Raw genomic sequence first — 22,674 nt, 5'->3', positions numbered from 1 at the left:
ACAGACTGACCTGGTGACTCGCGGCTTTGAGACCAGCCTGCACGACTGATGCTCACACCCTGACGGTACTCCCTGAGGTAGCAGAAGCACTTCCCACCTCCTGACGCTCTTGAGTCTTGTGAATATTCGTGCAAACAAAATGAGTTTAGGTTTCAATAAATCCCCGTCAGCTGGTGGCATAAAAAAGAAAAGCTTCGTGTTGAACCTTGGATCTGCCTATAATCAACTCCATGGGGTCATGATTCAGATTTTGGCAGGAAAGGCTTTCCGACTGCTTTTTAAACAGGGGGAGGAAAGCAGCAAAGGCAAGAGGAAAAGGGGAAATGGGACGTGAGGCTAGAGATGGGAGAGACTGAGCTTTTTTTATGGGATAAAATTCTGACTTCCTAGCTCAGATCAAGAACTTCACAGCTTAATATCTGGTCCCCGAGCTAAGTCCCGTCCTTAGGTAGTACCATCCTAAATTACAATACCTCCAGGGATGAGGAAATAGCGAGGTAAAAAAAAGCCAGCAGGAAAAAACCAGAATTTCACTTTTGTGGGGTGTAACCGGCTTTTCCTTTTGTTTGTTTCTAAAATATGTGTTTTAGAGAATAGCACTGATAGGGTAAATCCCTACTTGCTCTAATGGAGGCCCCATTTACTATCTGGGAAGAGGATTAAGTATTTCTCGCCTGTTTAGAAGCCTTTTATAGCTATGCAACCCTAAACAAATACTCAGAAGTTTACACCATACATTCCTTTTAATTGACAGACATTTGGAAAACTATGCTAACACCTCAGAGGACACAGGACGGCCTGACGCTGGGGGATGACATAGTGGGGAGTGAGGATAAAGCTGGATGTGTGACCCGGGGTGGCTCACTCAGCCTCTCTGTGCCTCAGTTTCCCCAGAGTCAAAATGGTGTGAACAACACTAGCTACCTCGAAAGAGGGCGGTGAGGATTCCATGAGTTAATCCACATAAAGTGATTAGAACAAAGCCTGGCTCCTAGTGAGTCCTCAATAAATGTTAGCTACCACCACTAGTGCATGAGGGTACTTTCACAAACTATGAAAGAACTTGGATTGTCATAAATCCTGGTCTGCATCGACAGTCCAGGGTCAGGACTGTTGTCCCAAAGTCATTATTAATAGTAGCCTGTTTCTCTTTCAAATGTGTCCTGGTCTGGACAGTAAGTTACCGGCTCACCTTAATTATCACTCAAAAGATATGCAAATGCAAGGTGTTTTACAAGAAGAGGGGATAAGAGAAAGATATCAGAAAGGGTTTGTTGGGACTTCCCTGGTGGCACAGTGGTTAAGAATCTGCCTGCCAAGGCAGGGGACACGGGTACGAGCCCTGGTCTGGGAAGATCCCAGGAGCCACATGCCACGGAGCAACTAAGCCTGTGCGCCACAACTACCGAGCCTGCGCTCTACAGCCTGCGAGTCACAACTACTGAAGCCCCCGTGCCTAGAGCCTGCGCTCCGCAACAAGAGAAGCCACCGCAATGAGAAGCCCGCGCACCGCAATGGAGAGTAGCCCCGTTCGCCCCAACCAGAGAAAGCCCGTGTGCAGCAATGAAGACCCAACGCAGCCAAAAATAAATTAATTAATTTTTAAAAAAAAGGGTTTGTTTTAAGGTCCTAAAGAAGCAGCAAGGATAGAGCTGTTGTTTGTATTTGTATTTTTGCTGTTCTTTGTCATTGTTTGTTTTTTAAACTAAGGATACTTTTAAGAGACGAAAGGAAATAAATAGCCAGTAGAAAAGGAGAGGCTGCCAGGGGGGTAAAGAAGGGGGTGAGCTCGGATGAAAAGCCCAACTGTGGAGGCCTGCGAGAAAGAAGGCCAGAGCCCGGCTCCATCTCAGTCACCCGGAGAGTAAAGAGTAAGTGATGGTCATGAGGCCTTGAAAATGACTGCGTCTGAGCTCTTTGTAGCATTTTTTAAAAAAAGAATAGAAGTGGCTTCACAGTGATACGCTGCCCAAAAAGGCATCACTGCCCATGAGGCCGACTGGCACACAGAGTCAAGGACCAGCACCCGGTGGGAGTGGCTGGGAAGGGTTTGAGGATCTTCAAGATTGAAAGTTCCACAGAAAATGGATGAATAGCAGGGATTTCTTCCCCTTTTTCTTTTATTTATTTATTTTTAAAATTAATTTTTATTGGAGAATAGTTGCTTTACAATGTTGTGTTAGTTCCTGCTGTCCAGCAAAGTGAATCAGTTATATGTATACATACATCCCCTCTTTTTTAGATTTCCTTCCCATTTAGGTCACCACAGAGCGCCGAGAAGAGTTCCTTCCCTGTGCTATAGAGGACGTTCTCATTAGTTAGATTTCTTGTACTTCTGCCACCAGAAACTCAAGGTTGGGCTATGGGTTTATAAAGGACCAGCCAACAAGCAGCGCTCTCTCTCAGGGAAACCCATGTCCTCTCCCTGACACGTACAAATACACACCCCACCTAAGAGTGCTTTACAACATAAAGTGACAGGTTCTAGACAGTCAAAAAGAGACAGGACAGTTTTAATAACTTCGCTAAGATTTCCAGTCCTCTCTGCTGTCCCATCACTTGAAATTCCTTTACAGCTTTACCCGTTTACTTTTTTTTTTTATAAATTTATTTACTTTTTATTTTTGGCTGCATTGGGTCTTCGTTGCTGTGTGTGGGCTTTCTCTAGTTGCGGCGAGCGGGGGCTACTCTTCGTTGTGGTGCGCGGGCTTCTCATCGCAGTGGCTTCTCTTGTTGCAGAGCACGGGCTCTAGGTGCGTGGGCTCAGTAGTTGTGGCTCGTGGGCTCTAGAGCGCAGGCTCGGTAGTTGTGGCGCATGGGCTTAGTTGCTCCACGGCATGTGGGATCTTCCCGGACCAGGGCTTGAACCCGTGTCCCCTGCACTGGCAGGCAGATTCTTAACCACTGTGCCACCAGGGAAGCCCACCGGTTTACTTTTGATTAGGCGTCACTAAAACGTTCTAATTCTTTAACTATATCAAGCTGAGCTGTGTGCGAGGCTGAGGAAAATGCCACACTAAGTCTTCCATAACATCACGTGGCTGATAGATGTGACACAGGCTGTAAGGAAGGTGCTCCCCACTTCTGCTGTGTTCACTGTCTCCCTCAAGCTTCCCAGGCTAGAAACGGAGAACCAGTATTTCTTCCCAAACAGACTACAGACAGTTCAGGAAATGTGTTGTCCACGAGGGCTTTTTTTTTTTTTTTAACGAGGGATTTTTTAATTTACCAAACCAAAGGCTGGGCTGGCACAGTGGGCGGAGCAGATCAGGAGGTCGGGAAGCTGCGACACAAGAACTGGCTCTGTCCCTTACAGTCACAGGGCAGTGTTCTCACCTGGGAAACACCTACGTGGCTGGGCTACCATATGAAGTACACCCGTCAGCACATGGTGATCCCGGGCATGCTGTCGGCACTCAGTACACGTGGGCAGCCTCCTGTTCCTCTCCTGGTAAAGACCTGCTTGGGATCCTCAGATTATCTAATAAGGCCACATGGGCTGATTAGATCAGGTGAGATTCAGACTTTATTTTCTTTCATCAACTCAGACTCTCTGGCTATCACCTAAATCCCAAGGTCTGAAATAGTTTCTAGGGTGTTGCATTTTAATTTGCTGAGGTTCAGCCATCAGAAATTGAGCCCCTACTGTATACAAGGCACCCTGCTGGTTACCGTGGAGGTGGGGGCGGGAGTTCAAAGAGGGGAAGAGAGCTGCATCTGAGTTCCAGTAAGAAAGGCAGGATGGGCCAAGTGTTCAAATCTCGGGAAGGTGGAGTGCCTCCCAAGGATGGAGAAGCGCTGGAGGGTGTGGTATCTGAGCAGAGCTGTGACAGACAGGTAAGGCTTTAAATTTATACACACACACATGTGTGTGTAAACTCATTGGATGCTTTCGGGTAGCATTCTAATTTTTAGACCTTTTGTCTCTTCCACTGATAAGCACAAACCATGTGAGAATTTAATTCAGTGAATTAAAAACATGGGTTAGATCTATTGTAAGAAAACACAAACAGAGAAGGGTACAGGCGTGTTAGTAAAACTCCTGATTGGGCACCAACTTCTTGCTCTGATAACTTGCAACTAAAAGAAAGAATTAAGCATTTATTTTGCTTTTCCTTTGATTACATTTGAGGGTAACCAAAGAACTCTAGATGATGAAGGAAAGCAAACTGTACAGAAGAATTTCAGCCAATAAATGTGGAGGATGGTGGAAAAGCCACCCTTTTACCGCTTCTAAGGAAACGCTGGATCAGGTGAGGATCGGCAATGCATGAAACCGTTAGATGAAAGGCTGATGGGGAACCTGACAAGGCAGGTAGGCATCAGGCTGCCACAACCTGCACTTCCTGAACGATCCTGGCATCACTAATACTCGGTCATCCACACACTGTCGAGTACCCGGCTGTGAGGCGACGTGAAGCTTACTGCAATGCCTACAGAGTTCATTTGCCAAAACGTCTAACCTGAATCTAGTCAAAGCTCTAGGGTCAACTTCCACTTACAGCAAAGATGAGGGACCGAGGAAGAAAGTCAATGACACCACAAGGGCTTCCAGAATGTGGGACAGTTAACGAAGGGCTTCCAGAATGTGGGATGGTTAATGAACAGCTGACCTGGTTTCTGCAACAAGTCACTGACTTGAAGTGAATTGGAGGCTGGGGAGAGGGTGGATGGCTCTCGATTAGGACAAGTAATACTCGACCCTGGTTTGTATCCTGATGGAACAGGTCAGGTAAAATGACACTTGGGAGACAATCAGGGAGATGGGATTGTAGCAGGGTATTGGGTGACACTGAGGAATTATCATTTGTTACTGTGATAACGGGATGTGTTGATGTAAAAAAAAATTTTAAACAGATGTGCACTGAAGTATGTAGGGATGAAATGACACGATGCCTGACATGTGCTTTAAAATATCCTATCACCTAAAAACGACCATGGCAAAATACTGATAAATATGAATCTGGATAATGGGTACGTGGGGGGGGGTAGGTCATTCTAATGTTTTTTATGTTTAAGTAAGTTTGATGATGTCAGTTTTTTTAAAAGCGCCTGACGTGGATCCGTGGTAACACTGAATTCACTTTCATATGTACATTTCATTTCCCATGTAAAGACCCTGGATTTTGAACTGACACTCAGATGTTCACTGAATGAGTGGAAAAGGCATTTAAAAGAGTTTTCCTGTAGAAAGCCTTCACACATGTGAATCCCAAAGTGTGCTCCAGGTACCAGAAGCATTGGTATCACCTGATTACTTGTCAGAAACGCAAGAACCCTCATTGAGTTCCTGAGCCTCACCCAAGACCCACTGCATCAGAAACTCTGTGCTGGGGCCCAGCAAGGTGTGTCTTAAGCCCTCCGGGTAATTCTGACGCGGGTTCCAGTCTGAGAGCCGCTACTTCAACACATTGAGTCTTGGGAGATGCCCCTTCTTGAAGGACACCTAAAAAAGCCTTAGTATTTAGGTACTACATTTTGGGGGAAAACCCAGCTTAGAGATAATTTTATAGACTTAAAACATTATAATATTTTGCACGGATGGGAAAAAATATTTCAAACACTGCTGTACGTCATTCCACATTCCTGGCTATTGAAATTTAAAAAAGAATGTACGCGGCACTTTGTTTACAAAATAGTTACTGTTCATCACGGCACGTTTGTGCAGGACGTGGGTGTTTTGTGTTGTGATGACCCTTCCTACAGATGGCCAGCAGGCGTCTGTCAACCGGGAACTAGATGGGACAGTTTGTCTTTGAGAAGCAGTTGAGCGAGGTAGCTCAGCTGGCTACGGTGTAACACTGGCCCAAGGTCAGGGTTCCAAACCCCACTTAGATCAGACAGCTTCACTTCATAATGTAGCCCTGACTACAGGCCTAGCATCTATATGGTACCACATGCGGGAGGAGCCCTGTCCACCAGGCTAGAGAGAGGGGGAGGATTGCAAATCCAGGGCGAGGAGGACAGCTGAGTCCAACGGTAGGACCACAGTTACTTTCAACAGATCCAGTGCATCTGGCATCACAAATAAATAAATACGAAGGCTGTCCCACAGTGAACAGGCTTATTCCCTGGTCAACAGGAGTATGGATTTCACCCAGGGATTCGCGGGTCATCTGAGCATTTACAGAAATCTCACTGCCAACTGTGCTTCCCTGATCTTGTCCGGTGGTCATCTACGTCAGAAGCACCTGGAAGGCTTGGTCAAAATGGACTCCTGGGCCACGGCCCTGGAGTTTCTGATTCTGTAGGAGATTCTGCACGTTTAACAGCTACTCAGGGGATGACGATATTGCTGGTCCAGGGGCCACACTTGGAGAATTGCTTTCTAGACTTGATCCTGCACCTGAATTCCACTGGATTCATTCCTTTTAATGGCGAGTTAGTTCCTTATCATCAGAGACTTTGCCTTCCCCATAGTCTATAAAACTAAGTATTGGGCTCGGAAAACCAACCTGTGACACGTCAAGAAGAGGTGGGCGTAGACTTGAAATGCAGGTCTTTAAGCACGTCGGGCTGGGCCAGTGGCAGCGTGGCCTCGGTCCTATCCTCAAAAGCCGACACTATTCCTGCAGCCCTTTCTCAGATGAATTCTACAGAACAACAGAGAAGACCCGGGGGCATGTGTGCACGCGTGCGTGCGTGTTCCCAGGCCAGCTTCTGCCACACAGGCAAACGGTCCCCAGCACTTGAGACTCCTCTCTCCCCAGTCCAGCCCTACCTGCCTGCAACCCTCCCTGTGCGAGGATGTCAGCTGTTCACCTGTATGGAAATGACAGCTGCTTGTCACGGTCTATATGAGAGGCCTCTCTTGCCGCGGTAACTAGCGCGCCATTTCCAAAGCTGTCATTCTCTGGTGTCAGCACAACCCACTGTTCAAAGATGTGCTGTGACATGAACCAGGCAGCGCCGTGACTGTTACTGTCATGGACTCCTCTGTGCTCCGACACCCATGGCAGCTGCTCGGAGCCCAGGGTTTGTTTCACCCAATTATTTGTTTGTCACTTGGAAGCCCAAGATGTCGAGCAGGTATCGGGGAGGTATTTTTGGCCTGATGCACCGGCAGGAAGCATAATGAGGCCCTCAGGTGAAGGTCTATTTTGTCAGTTAGGTGGTAGGATGATGTGCAGCTGAGAAGCCGGAGTAGCAATTAGGATATTTGAATAAGATAAGACACCTGGCAGGATGCTGCGAAGGCTCAGAAAGTGCGCCTTAACTTTTAAAATGCTAAAAAAAAACCTGGTAGTAGGCAGTTTTCGAGTTTGTCCTGGAGGAATAGGGGAGGAGGAGACAGGAGAGCTCCTTCCTCCACCCAGAGGCCCTCAGAAGGAAAGGGCTGAAACCAGGCACCAGCCTGACCCAAAGGTGTGTTCTGGGCAGGTGAGGCTCTGGCCAAACAGGGGTCCTGGGTCATTTGGGCAAATACCGGTTGCTCCCGCGAGGCCAAAGTGGAAATGGAGCGCCATCTTCTAACCAGTTCTCCCCAGGTTTCCTGTGTAAGTCAGGGCTTTGCACTTCCCACGGGAGCAGAAATCAAATTGATGTGACGTCTAACATCTTGGGAAAAGGCCATTGAACAGGGCAACGTGGCCCCTACAGCCAAGTGCAAAAACCAAACCCACATCATTTAGTTTGATTAGATATTCGACCAAAGCCCACAGCAGCAGCGCCCCTGCTTCCAATCCAGGAGGCGGTGTCTCAGACTCTCAGTGTCTCGTCAGTGACGTTCTTCCTTTCCACAGCCATCAGTCTCGGAAAATAAGGGCGATGGTCCAGACACACCTACTTCTCCTAAGCAACAGGCGACGGATCTGTTACCCATAAAATGAACACAGCGCCTCCTCTGAATGCACTCACAGCTTTAGTCTGTGCCAGCTCCTGGGCAATGGCAAGACACTGAAAGTACCGTTTCTTTACTCTGAAACAAACCTTTCCCCAACAGACACGAGAAGCCTGTGAAGAAAGCTAAAATCCAGCAAACAGCAAATGCGTATTGGGAGAAAAAGTTGATATTATCACCACCTCGTAGCAAATGAAAAGTAGGAAGGAAGATTGCTTCAGTCAAGGAGGCCTAGATTAACTTTTGAAGAAGCAGAGCTCTGATGAATTGCTTGGTGCAGACTCTGCTGACAGTTGAGAACAGATGGTGAGGTGGTGACATTCTCTTGATGATCGAGAATGGTCCACCCAAGCCTCGTTTCAATTCACAGTTGGTAAAATGAGTCACTCTGTAGAAAAAGAGGCCTCTTGCCAGCTTGCCTCCGGGCTCTCCAAGGCTGGGCCTTGCTCTGCTATGAAGCCCGCAGCCCTACCCCTCTTCTAACCTGTAGCAATCCCCGGCCTTGGAACCGGTCAGTCATTCAAGTCAAGTACAAAGGAACCGGCAGCTAGGTTCTCTATACTCTGGGCTTTTATAAACATTTACTAAGCAGATAAAACACCTCTTTTAACACCACTCCAAACACAAACCGGCAGGAGGACTCCGTATTGTTATTCTAATTCTGGAGGGAGGTTAATACCTAACAGCTGGTATTCAAACGGTAGCATCTCACTCCCTCCCCTCCCGCTCCCCCCACCCCCAGGCTCCCCACCTTCCTGCCTCTCAGATGCTTCCAATAGAGATGGAATCTCCAGGAGCGAAGAGAGGTTTCTGCTTCCCTATTCTTGCCCACAGTTCAGGACTGAAGTCATGACACTCCTGCCAAATGCAAGTGTCCACAGTCTCATTCACAGCTCTCTGGGAAATACATGCCCTGTGCACAAGCTTCAGGCTCTAGAAGGACCTAGAACATTCCAAAGCAAACTCTGGCCTTTAGACCAGGATGGGGTCTTGGAGTCTACCCAACTTTCTCAAGTTAACGAGAAAACCCAGTCTGATAGAGTGATTTGCTCGTGGTGACAAGCAGCCCAGCTCAGACTTGAGCCTGGATCTTCTATAACTAAAAGCTGTGGTACATCCTGCCACCTCCGCACAGTATGCCAACCTGGCAAACATTTAAGCAACAAAATCTAACTGAGGAAACGTGAAATCAAGAGGCCCTATTGATAGGCTACACACAGACCTTTACAATTCTCCCCCAAATCTTTTCAATAGCTTAACTAAGTTAACAACAAAGACAGCATCCATTTTTACAATGGCAAGTTCTAAGGGGCAGGTTTTAGTCTCACTGTGAGCAGAAGCTGGCACATCTGTGCCCACAGAACCCCTCTCTGAAAGGGTGACATCGTCTGCAGTCTGATGGCTGGGCTGTTTCTGGTTTGCTGACCCGTCAGGGCTCACCTTGGATCAGTTTTTCCCTCCTAAAAAGGTCTTAAGGCTTCTTTCCCATGACACCATTTAAAAAGTCTCTTTTCGAATCTTAACATATATCAGGCTCTTATGCTTCTGGTCATTATGTTTAATGCGATCTGTTCACCGCTGTATCTCCTGTGCCTTTTATGGAATCAGCGCTCAATAATAATTTATTTTAGATTTTTTTTGATGTGGACCATTTTTAAAGTCTTTACTGAATTTGTTACAATATTGCTTCTGTTTTATGTTTTGGTTTTCTGTCTGTGAGGCATGTGGGGTCTTAGCTCCCCGATCAGGGATCAGACCCACACCCCCTGCATTGGAAAGCAAAGTCGTAACAACTGGACTGCCAGGGAACTCCCTCAGTAATAACTGCTGAACAAAAGAATTCATTTCAATATGGCTTCCACTTTCTGCCAACTGAAGGAAGAAACGGAATGAACCCTGACGTCATTCACTTCACAAATGACAAATCCGACCTCAGAGGAAGACTCCTTGTCAAACCCAAGTCTATGGATGAAGTTCATGGATAAAGAAGCCTTCAGAGATCAGCCCAAGACATCCAGCAGAGGACAGTCCACACTTGGAAAAATCAAAAACTGGTATAAAATGAAAGGAATTACATGACTGGGCTTTTGGTGAGAGGAGCTTTGCTATGGAAAAGCCTTCCCCGGCTGTAAACAGATAATGAGAAAATGATGTAATCCTGGCTAAAATTAGGTTTCAGTGTTACTCTTCTGAGAGATGTGAAAGGTGATAGATAAGAGGGGGAAATGTTTTCCAAGTGGGTTTTAAAGGCATCGCAATCTAACCGCCTCCCACATCAGCCTATTAACACCGCACACTTGAGACATTTCCCTCTCCAAAAGGACTCTTAGAAAAAGCAATGATGTGCTCTCTACCTCCTCCTCTATAAGACAAGGTTTACGAGGGTCAGAAAAGATTTGAGCACCCACAGAACATTACTCCTTATTTAACTGGCGCCTCTCCCACCTCAGCATGGACTGGTCTCATGCTTACATCATCGGTTGCTAGGGAAATGCCCCTGCTGGAAAATCCTAAATCACTTCTAATAAAATCTGGCCGAAGAGTAACAATCGGTCCACTTACAGGCACAAGAATGGGCGTGGAGAGTGGAAGTATGGAAACGTGTCTTAGTAGAAGGGAAGGAAATCAGAGATGTCTAAAGTTGAGCATCGCTGCAATGCGGTCACCATGACGCTTTTGGCAGCACCTGTTCAGATCACGGGGTGGGGGGGGCATCCTGGAATGCCAGGAAGACCTGGATGAGACCCCCCACTGTCAAGAGAATGTTCCTACTAACTTCCAGGGAACACAGAATACTTTGGAACGGCATGGTGGAGAAAGTCCTAGGGACTTGTTCTGGCCAATGAGATGGCTGGAAATGCCCAACACCACAACCAAGCTGAAACTTGAAAGAGGTGTTCTATGATTCTGTCTCTACTCTTTTCCTTTTACTAAGCTAACCATGATGAGGGCTGCTTCTCTAGCCTGGGTCCCAGAATAAAAACAAGGAGAACCACAGCTGGTCCGCAGCTGACACCTGATACGAGACCTTTGTTGCTGTAAGCTCTGCAGCATAATGTGACAAAGCAGATGAACAGAGGTCCTATTGAGTGATACAGAAGGGCAAAGACATCTCTCCAGGACAGTCATGCCAGTGTGCTGGGTGCTGAACACTGGCAAAAGATTTATAAGAGGGACTTCCCTGGTGGCGCACTGGTTAAGAATCCGCCTGCCAATGCAGGGGACACAGGTTTCAGCCCTGGTCTGGGAAGATCCTGCGTGCCGCGGAGCAACTAAGCCCGTGTGCCACAGCTACTGAGCCTGTGCTCTAGGGTCCATGAGCCACAACTACTGAGCCCGCGTGCCGCAACTACTGAAGCCCACGTGCCTAGGGCCCGTGCTCCGCAACGAGAGAAGCTACTGCGATGAGAAGCCTGCGCACCGCAACGAAGAGTAGCCCCCCCGCTCGCTGCAACTAGAGAAAGCCCGCGCACAGCAACGAAGACCCAACGCAACCAAAAATAAATAAATTAAAAAAAAAAGATTTATAAGAGAAAAGCACGTGGAACACGGCAGCTCTTCTTCCTAAGCTATTCTAGTCAACACAATATCAAATTTTATTTATTTATTTTTTGGCCGTGTGGCTTGTGGGATCTTAGTTCCCCGGCCAGGTATTGAACCTGGGCCACGGCAGTGAAAGCCCAGAATCCTAACCCCTAGGCCACCAGGGAACTCCCAATATTAAAATTTCAACTCCTGGATTCAGTTAACGCTGAGAGGTTTGCTCAAATGTAGAATTCTGCACATCACACACACAGCGACCTGACAGAGCACCCCACTAAGGACTGGCCCCTTCCACTCCTACCCATAGGCTTCGGGAATTGGTGAGAAAGAATGTCTAGGAGGGGAACCAGAGGCACAGCCACTTATGGACAGCTTTCCACTCGGAGGTAAAATGAACCTCCAAATACCAAGTGATGGGCCACCTTACATAAGCAGGCTTTAGGATGCACTTTCCCAGCAAGTCCAGACACCCAGGCAATTGATGGAAGTCAAGTCTGTGGGTGGGGTGGGGGAGTGGGATAGAATATCTGAATTCGGGCCCAGGATCTCTTTGGTGAATTCATGAAGTGGGTCCTCAGTTGAGAGCCACTTCTACTTTCTTCAAGCACAGACTGGGGAAGTAGGTAAAAGATTTTGAAGGCTGCCCCAGGCTAAATCAAAGACAGCTGAGCAAAAAGTTCAGGCACCATGAAATTAATAAAATCCCTGTTGGGCCCGTTCCGCCATAGGTTCAAGAATAAACTGGTAAAAATTCGAAATGCACGGAGATTACTTGAGTGGGAATCCATCATTCTTCCACTGAAAAATTTTGATATTTCCCTATACAGCATATTCACTGGATTCATAATTCACCAAAGTTGCTTCCTGAGACTGAGCATTGCTGGACTTTCTGAGTAATTGAGACAAATTTTGTTAGTTAAATAAATTCCAGGCAAGTGCATATTTGACTTACGCACAGGAAAGGAAAGAATTCTTATGTAAGCTGCAACACAATAGAGTTTTATCTTATCTGAGGAACTTACTGTCGCTGGCCTGTGTGTGTTTTACTGCCAAAATAAAATAAATTGAATCAGCTCACACATGATAACATGCTCTTTCCTAACTCATACTAATTGCCTGGCTAATTGATGTTTGTTGAACTTTCTCCATTTCATTGAGTGATTAGGTACAAAGCTAACAGTTGACATCTGTAGGCGCTTAACTGGCGTCTGTAATTACTGTTAATGTTAAATAATTGTTAGTTAATTGGAGTGGTAACTGAGTGAATGGAATCCAGATTGTGAAGCAAAAAGAAACCTAGTTAAATAAACATACATTTTCAGAGAAAACAACATTTTTGTGCAGTTGTCAGAAACCAGAAATAATCCAGAGGCCATGGGATAGCCACCAGCTTCCTCCATGCAGGAAACTCTCCAGGCCTGAGGCTGACCCCACGCACTTGAAGGTTGTTACCAGTGAGGAGGCCCTTTGTCATTTAACGGTTCTCATTAAAGACTCTCCAGAACTGATCTGATATTTTTTTGTGCCAAATGTCTACTATGAACGTAGATTACTTTCTGAGACAGCGAATTTGACATCATTGCCTCTACGAAGCACTAAATATGAACAGAATGAAATGTGACGCTGATCAACATTCAAGCTTCTTTGCTAATATTGCCAAGTATGGAGAAAAGCCTTTCCAAGAACAGCAGCAATCAATCAATCAATAAAGTAAGGGGAGAGCTTTTTGGTGGGCTCAAAACTAAACAGCGGCATGTGATCATCCGACTAAAAGAACGTTACCCTGTAGCCTGCTCCAGCTCACAGGGGCGCTCAGGACCAGGAGATCTGGCCTACTTTTATCTGGAAAAGTGGCATCGCTGTCAGAGTTCTACTCCAAAGACACCATCAAGATCAATTCAAATGCTCGGAATATCTTCCACCCCTTGAGCTAAAATTCCAGTAAGGGGATCCAACATTTACCCAGGATTCCCCACCATACTCACGAACAAGGTCAGGGAAAGACCAGGTAGCAGTTGATGGAAAAATATCTAGGGGGAAACACTTTCTGACCACATGGAATCTTTTTAGACCCTTCCCGGTGGTTTCACACTAAGAATACAAGGTTTCTGTTTCCAAGAATTCTCAAGGAATAATTCTATACAACAAATTCTGTATGTAAGAGTCTGGCTCCTACAGGAAGGTCCATTTCCATAACAAAAGGAGCTGATTACGTGTTCTCTGCAGTGTGGAGTGGGAGGGAAAACCCAACCACTCACAACTCCTTTGTCTTCAATCAAGCACCAATTACCCTTCAATAGTATTTCCCCTGGATCAGACATCTCTATCCTCCAAAGACCCAAGAAAACGCTCTGAAACTACAAAAAGGATCCAGAGAAGGAAAAATGAAGAATGAGTGACAGTCCAACTTTCCCTTATGTAGGATTTAAGACAGTACAAAAATGGGACTAATTTGTAGAGGCTAAAATGGGCTCAGTTTACTCCTCTGCACGTGGGGAATAAGCTTTATGTCATGTTCTCCTTACAATGAAACCCAAGACACTACAAGGAATTGTAAAATGGTCTCCATATTTTTATTATAATTGGATTTTAAACTCTATATCTTTTTTTTTTTAAAGAAAGCTATCCCACACTCAATTGCATTGTTTTCACTTACATAGAAAGCACAGAATTGTTTTAGGGGAGGGGCCTTGGTGGTAACATAACTCTTACCTTTACTTGTCACCAAACCAAGGAATTCCCCCTTTATGTCTAAACCTGATGAATGAAGTGAGATCATCTCCATGAAAGATTTTATTACGTACTCAGTTACTGAACCTCAACCCACCAAGCAGCATCTTTTCTCACTTCATCTCAAATCTCAACCAATTTTTTAGCCAGGTTTTCCTTCTATGCTGGTGATAAAACCATATTGTCAAAGATACCCAAAGGCCCTACTAATTCTAAAGGCTCCAACCTCATCTGTGTCCCAAGGAAACCCTCAGCACAAAATCGACCCCAAGAAGAGGCCTGTGTGGCCACTAGTCGGTCTGGTGGGGCCTGGGAAAGGAAAACCAGCCCTGGTCAGAGAGAGCTCAAGGTGGCCCCAGTGTTCCGTCTGGCACTCATCATGGTGAGTGAGTGTCCACCAGTGTCCCCACGGCTGACCTGGGGGAAGGGAGGTGGGGTCCCACCCCGGAGGGTGGGTGGCCGCTCCTTTGCTGTATACGTTTCAGTAGATGGGGGTGCTCACGGCAGAAGGGAGCACAAAGCAGGGGCCTCATCCCTACCTGGGTCATTCCCCAGCCCAGCTATCTGGAAACGCGCAGCTCTCTCACAGTTAGCTCAGGGCACCTCTCCCCAGGAGGGCCGGCATTACCACAGGACGAAGATGACGGCCAGAGAAGGGGTGAGAGTGATGGGGTGAAGTACACCACCTGGCTCCTCTCATCTCTAACTTGCCTTAGCTGCAGGACAGATCCTGGAAAAGAGGCAATTCAGGGCCTTTGCTCTACCCCTAAACTAGACCGTGGGCCTACACCAGGGCTGGCAGGATAGTCATGTCTGCTAAGTACTCATTTTCTGCATTTCTGCCTATGTATGAAAGTGGCAAAACCCCTGAGAAGTAGGACCTAGAGTAGGTAAAGAAGGGTAATAAATACTGGCTGGACACACTGAATTGACTGACAAGTTAGTTCCTTTTAAGGATAAACAGTCTAGAATTTGGGGTACAAATCCTACTGCTCCTACAGCAGTTCAACCAACTAAATATGGACAAGAACTTAGTCTCTCTCTGTGTGTCTCTGTCTCACTGGGAAAATTAATTTTTTCTTTGGCAGATGGTTGAGTCACAAAGACAGAAGGATTCATAAAATTCACATGAACATCCTGTAAACATTTAAACACATAAAGATTAAATAAGGCAACCGGGACCTTGATTAAAGTTAAACTATTTTTTTCTGTCTCCAACCCTAAGCCCTGCAACTTGGAGGTTCATCTCCCCGCCCCTCTGGACAAGCGCAGTTCTCACTGGGCATGTCCTGTGCACATGCAAGCGCGCACCGTTTGATTAATTTGTTTCAAAGTGGGAAATAAAAGGGGTCAGAAGGAAACAACGATTGGGACCTAAACACAAGAATCTGGCTGGTCCTCTGTTAAATTGGACAGACTCTACAACACCGAGAGAGTCCAAATAAAACCAAACAGGCAGAAGGGACACACAATGTGTTCACGGCACCCACCCTGCTTCAGCCCCTCCGCCCCTCCCCAGCTAACTGTTTCATCCCCACCAGAGACGTCGGCCCAGGACCAGGTTTTGCTATGATTGAAAATTCTGACCTAAAGAGGCGAAACGACTTACTCCAGCTCACCAACAGACTGATGGGACCTGAGCCACGGCCCCGGCTGCTTCAGCCACAGCCCCATCCCCCAACCGCCCAGCCCAGACATCAAAGCTGTGCACCCCACGCCCAGCCGGCCGGCCCCACCACAATCAGCTTGTGAGATTAGCACTGCCCTCCCACAGTGAAATTTTATGGACCGAATCCGCCTGCCACCGGGCTCCGCAAGCGTAATCTCGCCAGCGGCTGAAAGCCACACTTCTGGAAGGCCAGAGCCCGGTGGGGCTGCTGAGAGCGAGAGGTGATGTGTAGCTTTAAACATCCAGAGGAGAAGGAATACACGTGTCAGCTTCCCTGCACTCGTCAGACTGTTCAATAAACCGAGGCTTTGAAGATCTTCCCAGTGGTGTTTGTTACCTGGTATAAATTTGCCCTTTCTTGCATTGCTTTTTATTGCTCTTGGCTAAGAATACTGGACAGAGACGGGAGACCTGACTTGCAGGGGGGCAGGCTGCTTTGCAGGAGAACTTGAACTTGATGTGCAGGAAGCTGACAGTTCCTTGAAGGCCTTGTCAACCATCCATCCAGTAAACACTGCCACTACCCAGAGTAAAAACAGACCCAAACCCACATGCACATAGCAAGACTCTGCACCTGTCTTGAAGCAATTATTGACATTATCACTATACAATGAATCTCTTTTTGAACTTGTTTTCCTGATACTTAGCAGTTTGAATACTAATCCCCTTAACAAAACTGCCCCCATGCTTCCCCCCCTCCCCGCCCCCCCCTTAATCTCTTTCTCTCCAGGGGGAGGGCGGGTGCTGGATACCAGTCCATCTACTTTGCAGTACCTGGATTTGCATTGATTCCGGCTCTTGTCATTCATGTTACCAACAGGAATTAGCATAAGGCATTAAGGGGAAACTCTGGAGGAGAAAAGAAAGGCCATTCTGATGGAAATAAGGGGCAAAGGAATAATCTGCTATCAACTAAAATGCTTATTTGTGTGTGGTTTCCCAAGCAAAGCTTAGCAAAAAGCCTATGTTGATTTTAGTGTACACAAAGAAACCTTAATCCTTTCAAGGCAACTAAATCACCCCCAGAAAAGCAGCTCAGAAGAAAGGCACCCTGTCAGGACGACTATTCACAACCGAAGAGATGCCACAAATCACACTCTGTAAGTAAACAAAAATAAGAACGTGGGAGACGTCTGATTGGAAAAGGGAGAGGGGCCGGGGGAGCAGGAGGGAAGAGGCAGAGGGACGGGGATGTTGCCTGTCATCGATCACTCCTCCTCGGCCCTGAAGGGGAGCCTTTCAGCCCCGTGAGGGCAGCAGGGCCTGAGTGCAGGTCCCAGAGCCAACTCTCCTGCCAGGCCTGATCCCAGAGAGGGGAAACACATTCCACAACTTTACAGCAAGTTAGCAAAAGAGAGACACGGTCATGTGGGCTGGAGGGCCTGGGGAGGGGGTGGGGCAGGGTGTCACTGAAACACAGAGGACCTCCTTTTGGTGAACTGTCCGGCCTCGGGCTCCACCTCCTCCTATCAGTCAGGGACACACGACCATCTACCCAACCTCTTCCCTCGTCAAAATGATCAATAAGCAATGACGTATCTTTCCATTTGAGCCCTGTACGCTGTGAACTGCAGTGTATCTTCTTTTATTGGGCTTTAGCATGATGGACAACAAATTGATACAAGCTTTCAGTCCATCAAAATATATGATGAAACATAAAACTGGCATACCCCATTGTGCAACAAAAAAAGATAAAATTCAATAGGACAATAATTCTGGGAGTGACAGCAATCACATAAGCATGTACACCTAGAGGGAAGCCTAAACATAATGTACTATTTGAAGCCTGCAGTTGGTTCCAATTCTAAAATAATCTGGGAGCTCAGAATAACTGCACTTGGAAACATGTGTGACCAACCAGCTAGCAAAAATGCTAGCCAAGGCAACTATAGAATGCCAGGGTGGTTTCGTATTTCACTTCATGAAGGCCCAACCCTGTTCAAGCTACCAAGTATCTTCCGTGTAACACAGAACGAGACCACGACAGGAAGCATACGTTCTGTATTCAGCGATTACCACACAAGCACCTACAACAGGTTCTACATTGGAGAGAAAGAGATCAAATAATTTATATGATTTATATACCTTTCAAAGTATACACCACTGTAAAGCCCGTGATTAGAAGCTCCCTTAAATTTCATTATTTCCAACAATACTGCTACAAATGAAAACTGACCAGAAACCTATTGGCAGTGATTTAAGTTTCCCCTTAATGTATTGCTATATCATTAGCCTCTCTTACTCTGTATTGCAGTTTGGAAGAAAGTTAATGGGGTGGCACGTATTTAAATTTTGTCCTCTTGATCGTTTATTAATTTTACAGAAAGCCCACAGCAGAGTAAGGCTTGGTTTATGACCATAATGCTGTGAGTACTAAACATGCACTGATTATTAGAGTCTGCAGGACAAATCAGCGATTTATCGTTCTCCAACTGCTGGGTTGTTGATAAGGAACAAAGTTAAGGCATCTTGAGAACTATTGTTCTCCATTACCACTTCCCACTTTAAATGAAAGTCGCATAGACGGTAGTAATTTCTTAGTCAAATCAATGTAAGTAAGGATTCAATATATTCTTTTAAGATCAACTGTTTTTGGATGCAACACAAAAGCACACAGATTCTGTCTCAAGCAAAAATACAAATTATGAACCGCAGCTCCAGAATGAAAAGGGAATGACCATTGTTCTTTATGCTTTCCTCCCGACAACGGAGCAAACAGCAAAACAAGCTATTGCTCGGATTTGAGGAGTCTTACCTTTGTTTACAATAACAGTATTGAAGAGTTTTTCAGAGCTGGCATCTGAGGCCTGCAACACAAGAAAGGGAAAGAAAGCATTACTACTGTCATTAATTTTGTCATCACCATCATCATTACGATGATTTTAAATCAATTTTACTACGTTTTAGAAAAGCCTAAAAAGGAGAGCGGCAATTTCCCCCAATCCTCCATAAGGTGGTGCTGGTTGACTGCGAGAGCCAGACCTGCAGTGCAGCTATTTGCTGAGGGAAGAACAAAATCTGATTTTAAAAACATGTCCTTATTAGACATATTATCTGTGCAAAACATATCTCTATGAGATGATACACAAAGCAATTCAGCTCATTCGCATAATGATTTTGCAATTTCATTGACAGATCATTATTTTGGAAACGGTACTTTTTTCATATTTGCAGACATGCCCTATTTTTCAATTTTCTCTCACAAACTAGAAATGCCTATTATTTAATGCTAAGCTTCTCCTCACTAAAAAGTGTCAACCAGCACTCCCTGAAATTCATTTTTAAAGATTTATCTGATGACCCCAAGATCCCTGCCCCCTGTGGTAACCACGACGACCTTGGTGTTGAAATGAAAGCCAGCCGACCTGCCCAGCAACCAGACACTACACACACCATCGGCATTATTTCCTTTCCATTTTCTAGAAATCACGTCTGCTAATTATTACAGTGGCTCCAGGAATGTGAAACAAGCCTGTTTAAACAGCAAGGATACAGGCAATTTAAATTATACACTAATGTTCTGGAAAATCAACATGAAGTCTGTTTGGAGAAAAATGCTATAATGTTTCAGAAGCACTGTATTTCTAGAACCTGAAAAATTAAAAAATAAACTTAAAAATGAAGCAGTTCCATTATACAGTAATTTGATGATATACATGCATTTAACGTTGTAACGGCTATATTATATTTACGCTGCTGTTGCTACCCCACCCTTGTAAGAAATCACTGGTCTTCACACTTCACGCATAGAAATGCATGTGTTGACAAAGCGAAGCAGAGAACGGGGAATAAATCTAGAAGAAATATAAGAAACAGGGTGCGGGGGAATCTGAAATACAACATATTCAGACTCTGGAGCTGGCTTTTGGGGACAAAGAATATATTCAATTTAGTCTTTTTGTGTGATGTTGATAAAGATGAGATATGCCCGAGTGTTATCTGGGGAACAAGTTCTAGTTCTCAATGCAAGTGATACAGAAAGACAAAATATTGTTATTATGACTATTTTCCCCTTTATTTTAATTCTAATCTGCCTACTGTAAACGTGATTCCAAAGATTAATATATCAAGAAAAAAATGAATGTACAGTATGTGCAAAACAAGTGTTGAACTCTATACGTTTATACATAAGCAGTTTAAAATAAAAGAAATCCTTGATAAATGTTTCCCTTTATTTTGCATGAACAAAAAATATGCTGAGGGCCTTCTTGACATTTTAAACATAATTAAATAAAACGGCATATTACAGTAGCTTTTCATAAAAATAAACCACCAAAAATGTGTTGCATGGAGGGGGAAACAAGATATGCATTAAACAAATCAAGAATATTCAGTTATAAAAGCAAAAATTACAGGAATAGTGTTGTTATATTACAATATTAAGTGAGATGTCTAGGAACACGAGTTTCCCAGCTAAAAACTTGGAGATAAGAGCATTTCACCATTCCTTGATGAAAAAGTGTCTCTTAGTTCAAATTGGAATGGCTATGGTAAATTCATGGCTTAAACTACAGTTGATATATTTAAAAGGAAAAAAAGGGGGGGCTGTTAATTCATTTTACTAAATTGAAATAACCCCTGCAGATTTGGGGACTACCTATTAAAAGGAGCCTAACTGGCCCAAAGCACTACAGGAACAAAGTACTGTACCGTCAATGCAAAAAGCATGGGTGAGGAAAAGGTTCTTGATCCAGTTTTTATTTACACTTGGGGTATGTGTGTGTGTTAGAGGGGGAGAGAGAGAGAGGGACAGAAGCTGTAGGTGAAGAGGCCCTCTGGCTGTCTTGCACACCCTCCTTGGGGCTGCCACCCTTGTCAGCTCCACTGGGCTCCACACCATATTCTCAAGTAGCCAGTTAAGTGATCCTTATGTCTGAAGCGAACTTAGAGGATGTGATTATACGATGCCAACCGGTAAGTTATTAAGGAAATGAGTCTGACAGGATATTCAGAGTGACTGAGGAGTAATGCTCTCTAATAAAAGCTTTTCCAGCCCTTTAATTTTCTGATACATGTCACAAAGCCGTTTTGTAACTGGTAAGGGTAAGGGGGGCGGGGGTCCTCAAAAAGGCCTCCATGGAAAAACACCCAAAAGAAAATGACAGCAATGGGATTTAGGCTAATCATAAAATGATCTGGACCCCTTTCTCCCCCATCCAGGTGGTTACAACTATGGCTGACCACTGTCCTGAAAAGTCAGAAAAGAGCTTCTCAGCCAAAGTCTTAAGCAGGAACTACAAGGAAATTCTTTGCTTTTTCTCGATGAACTTTCAAATTTAACTTGTGCTTTAAAGCATTTGTAGAAATTTGTGGCTTCTTGGATCTTAATCTTTGGCATGTTTTCTTTTTCATTGTTTTTTAGGAAAAAGTGTGAAATTCCTTATATTACCTGGACCATTTTCCTGGCTGATTTTTTTGTTTTTAATCAGGGACGTCTAATGGAAACGTGGTGAGCCAAGGGTTAGCCGGCGAGCACAGCTTTTCCTTCTCTCCTTTCTTAATACGGGGGCACCTTTACATACTAAAGGTCTTTAGCTTTTTGCTCGCCATTTCACTTCATCCCCCTCACTCGGTTTTGGAGGATGAGGGCGTGAAGTGGCTGCACCTGAAAGTGACAGAAAAAAACAAAGCTCTCTTGGCTGCTTTTTATTTCGGGGGGAGGTGGAAGAAGATTTTTAAAAAAAAAATACTGAAAAATTACTAGACGCCGTAGTTGGTGTTTAAAGAAAAGTTAAATAAGTCAAACAGATTGAAGAAAGGAACACAGAGAATGAGGAAACGAAGAAAAGCCTTCCGAGCAGACAGGAGTGGGACGCGCGGCCGCTCGGGTTCGAGGTCCACCTTAATTCCCTTCGGCCGCGGACCCCGGGCACGGCCCTCTGCACCCGCACGAGGAGGGGCTTTCCAACAAGAAAAGAGAAACCTCCTCGAAACTTAAGTGCGAGTTCTTTCCCCAGCTGCCGCGATACCGAGCCCAGATCTTTCGCTTCCCTTGGCACCTTGTGCGGGCCAGGATCCCTACCTCGGCGCGGGGAAGCGGTACCCCGGGAAGCGGCAGCGAGCGCAGCGCCAAGGTTTTCAGCCCGAGCGGGCGCAGGCCGCGGCCCCAGCCGGAGGCAGGCGGAGCCCCTCGGGGCGGGTGGCGCCGAGGGGGCTCCGGTCCCCGGGCACGACCGCACAGCTCCGGCCGCCCGCGCCGCCGCTCCCCGCCCGAGCCCGGCTGGCCAGGGGTGGAAAGTACAAAGGCGGGCGGCCGGGCCGCGGCAGGAGGGAGGGCGGCCGGGCCGGCAGGAGGGAGGAGGGATGGGTGGCGGCGGGGGGCTCGGGCGCGCCAGACCCGCCCCTGCCACCCCTGCCCGCCGGCCCGGCCGCCGCAACAAAAGACCCCCGACCCGCCGCCTCCCTTTCGACCGCGAGCGGCGAGCGAGGGAGCCGCGCCCCCAGGGCTGCATTACCTGATCGCAAAGGGTTAAGCGGTCCTGTCAGCCCCAAGTTCATGGTTTGGTTCCTGAGCAAGGCTCACGATGGGGTATCGTCAGAGACCAGGGGGAAAACCAGCCAAACACGAAGAGAAAACGCCCAACTCCGACCGGGCTAGGTCCGCGCCAGTCTCTCCTTTCCAGGCGAAAGTCTGAAAGCGGATGCACGCGAACCAAATCCGTACGAACGGCAGCTCCGGGGCGGCCGAGCGCCAGCGCCGCGCACACATCCAGCGCGGCCGAGGCCAGGCGGGCAGCGGGCGGCCGGGAGGGAGCGCCCGGCCCGCGCTCGTCCGCTGACTCCCGGCTGCTCCTGAGGCGCGCGGGGCCGGCCGGGCACGGCGGGGACTCGAGGGGCGTCCCGGGCAGGCCGGCGGGCGGGCGAGGCGAAGAGGAGCGGCCCTAGCCGCGGC

General features: G+C 46.5%; 1 protein-coding gene across 2 annotated transcripts in view; it reads right to left on the bottom strand.

Annotated features, from left to right (window-relative positions):
* Nucleotides 1–22,674, bottom strand: part of AUTS2 (activator of transcription and developmental regulator AUTS2) — a 1,124,169-nt gene that overhangs the window by 66,681 nt on the left and 1,034,814 nt on the right. For both annotated transcript variants that reach the window (XM_030871940.2, XM_030871941.2), the window contains exon 6: nt 18,538–18,589. In XM_030871940.2, coding sequence (XP_030727800.1) covers nt 18,538–18,589 — 52 coding nt within the window. The remainder of the gene's footprint in view (nt 1–18,537; nt 18,590–22,674) is intronic.

Source organism: Globicephala melas, chromosome 15, assembly GCF_963455315.2.
Source record: "Globicephala melas chromosome 15, mGloMel1.2, whole genome shotgun sequence".
In the NCBI taxonomy this organism is placed as follows: domain Eukaryota; kingdom Metazoa; phylum Chordata; class Mammalia; order Artiodactyla; family Delphinidae; genus Globicephala; species Globicephala melas.
The sequence above is the reverse complement of the archived record's forward strand: the minus strand, read 5'-3'. Positions and strand labels throughout refer to the sequence as shown.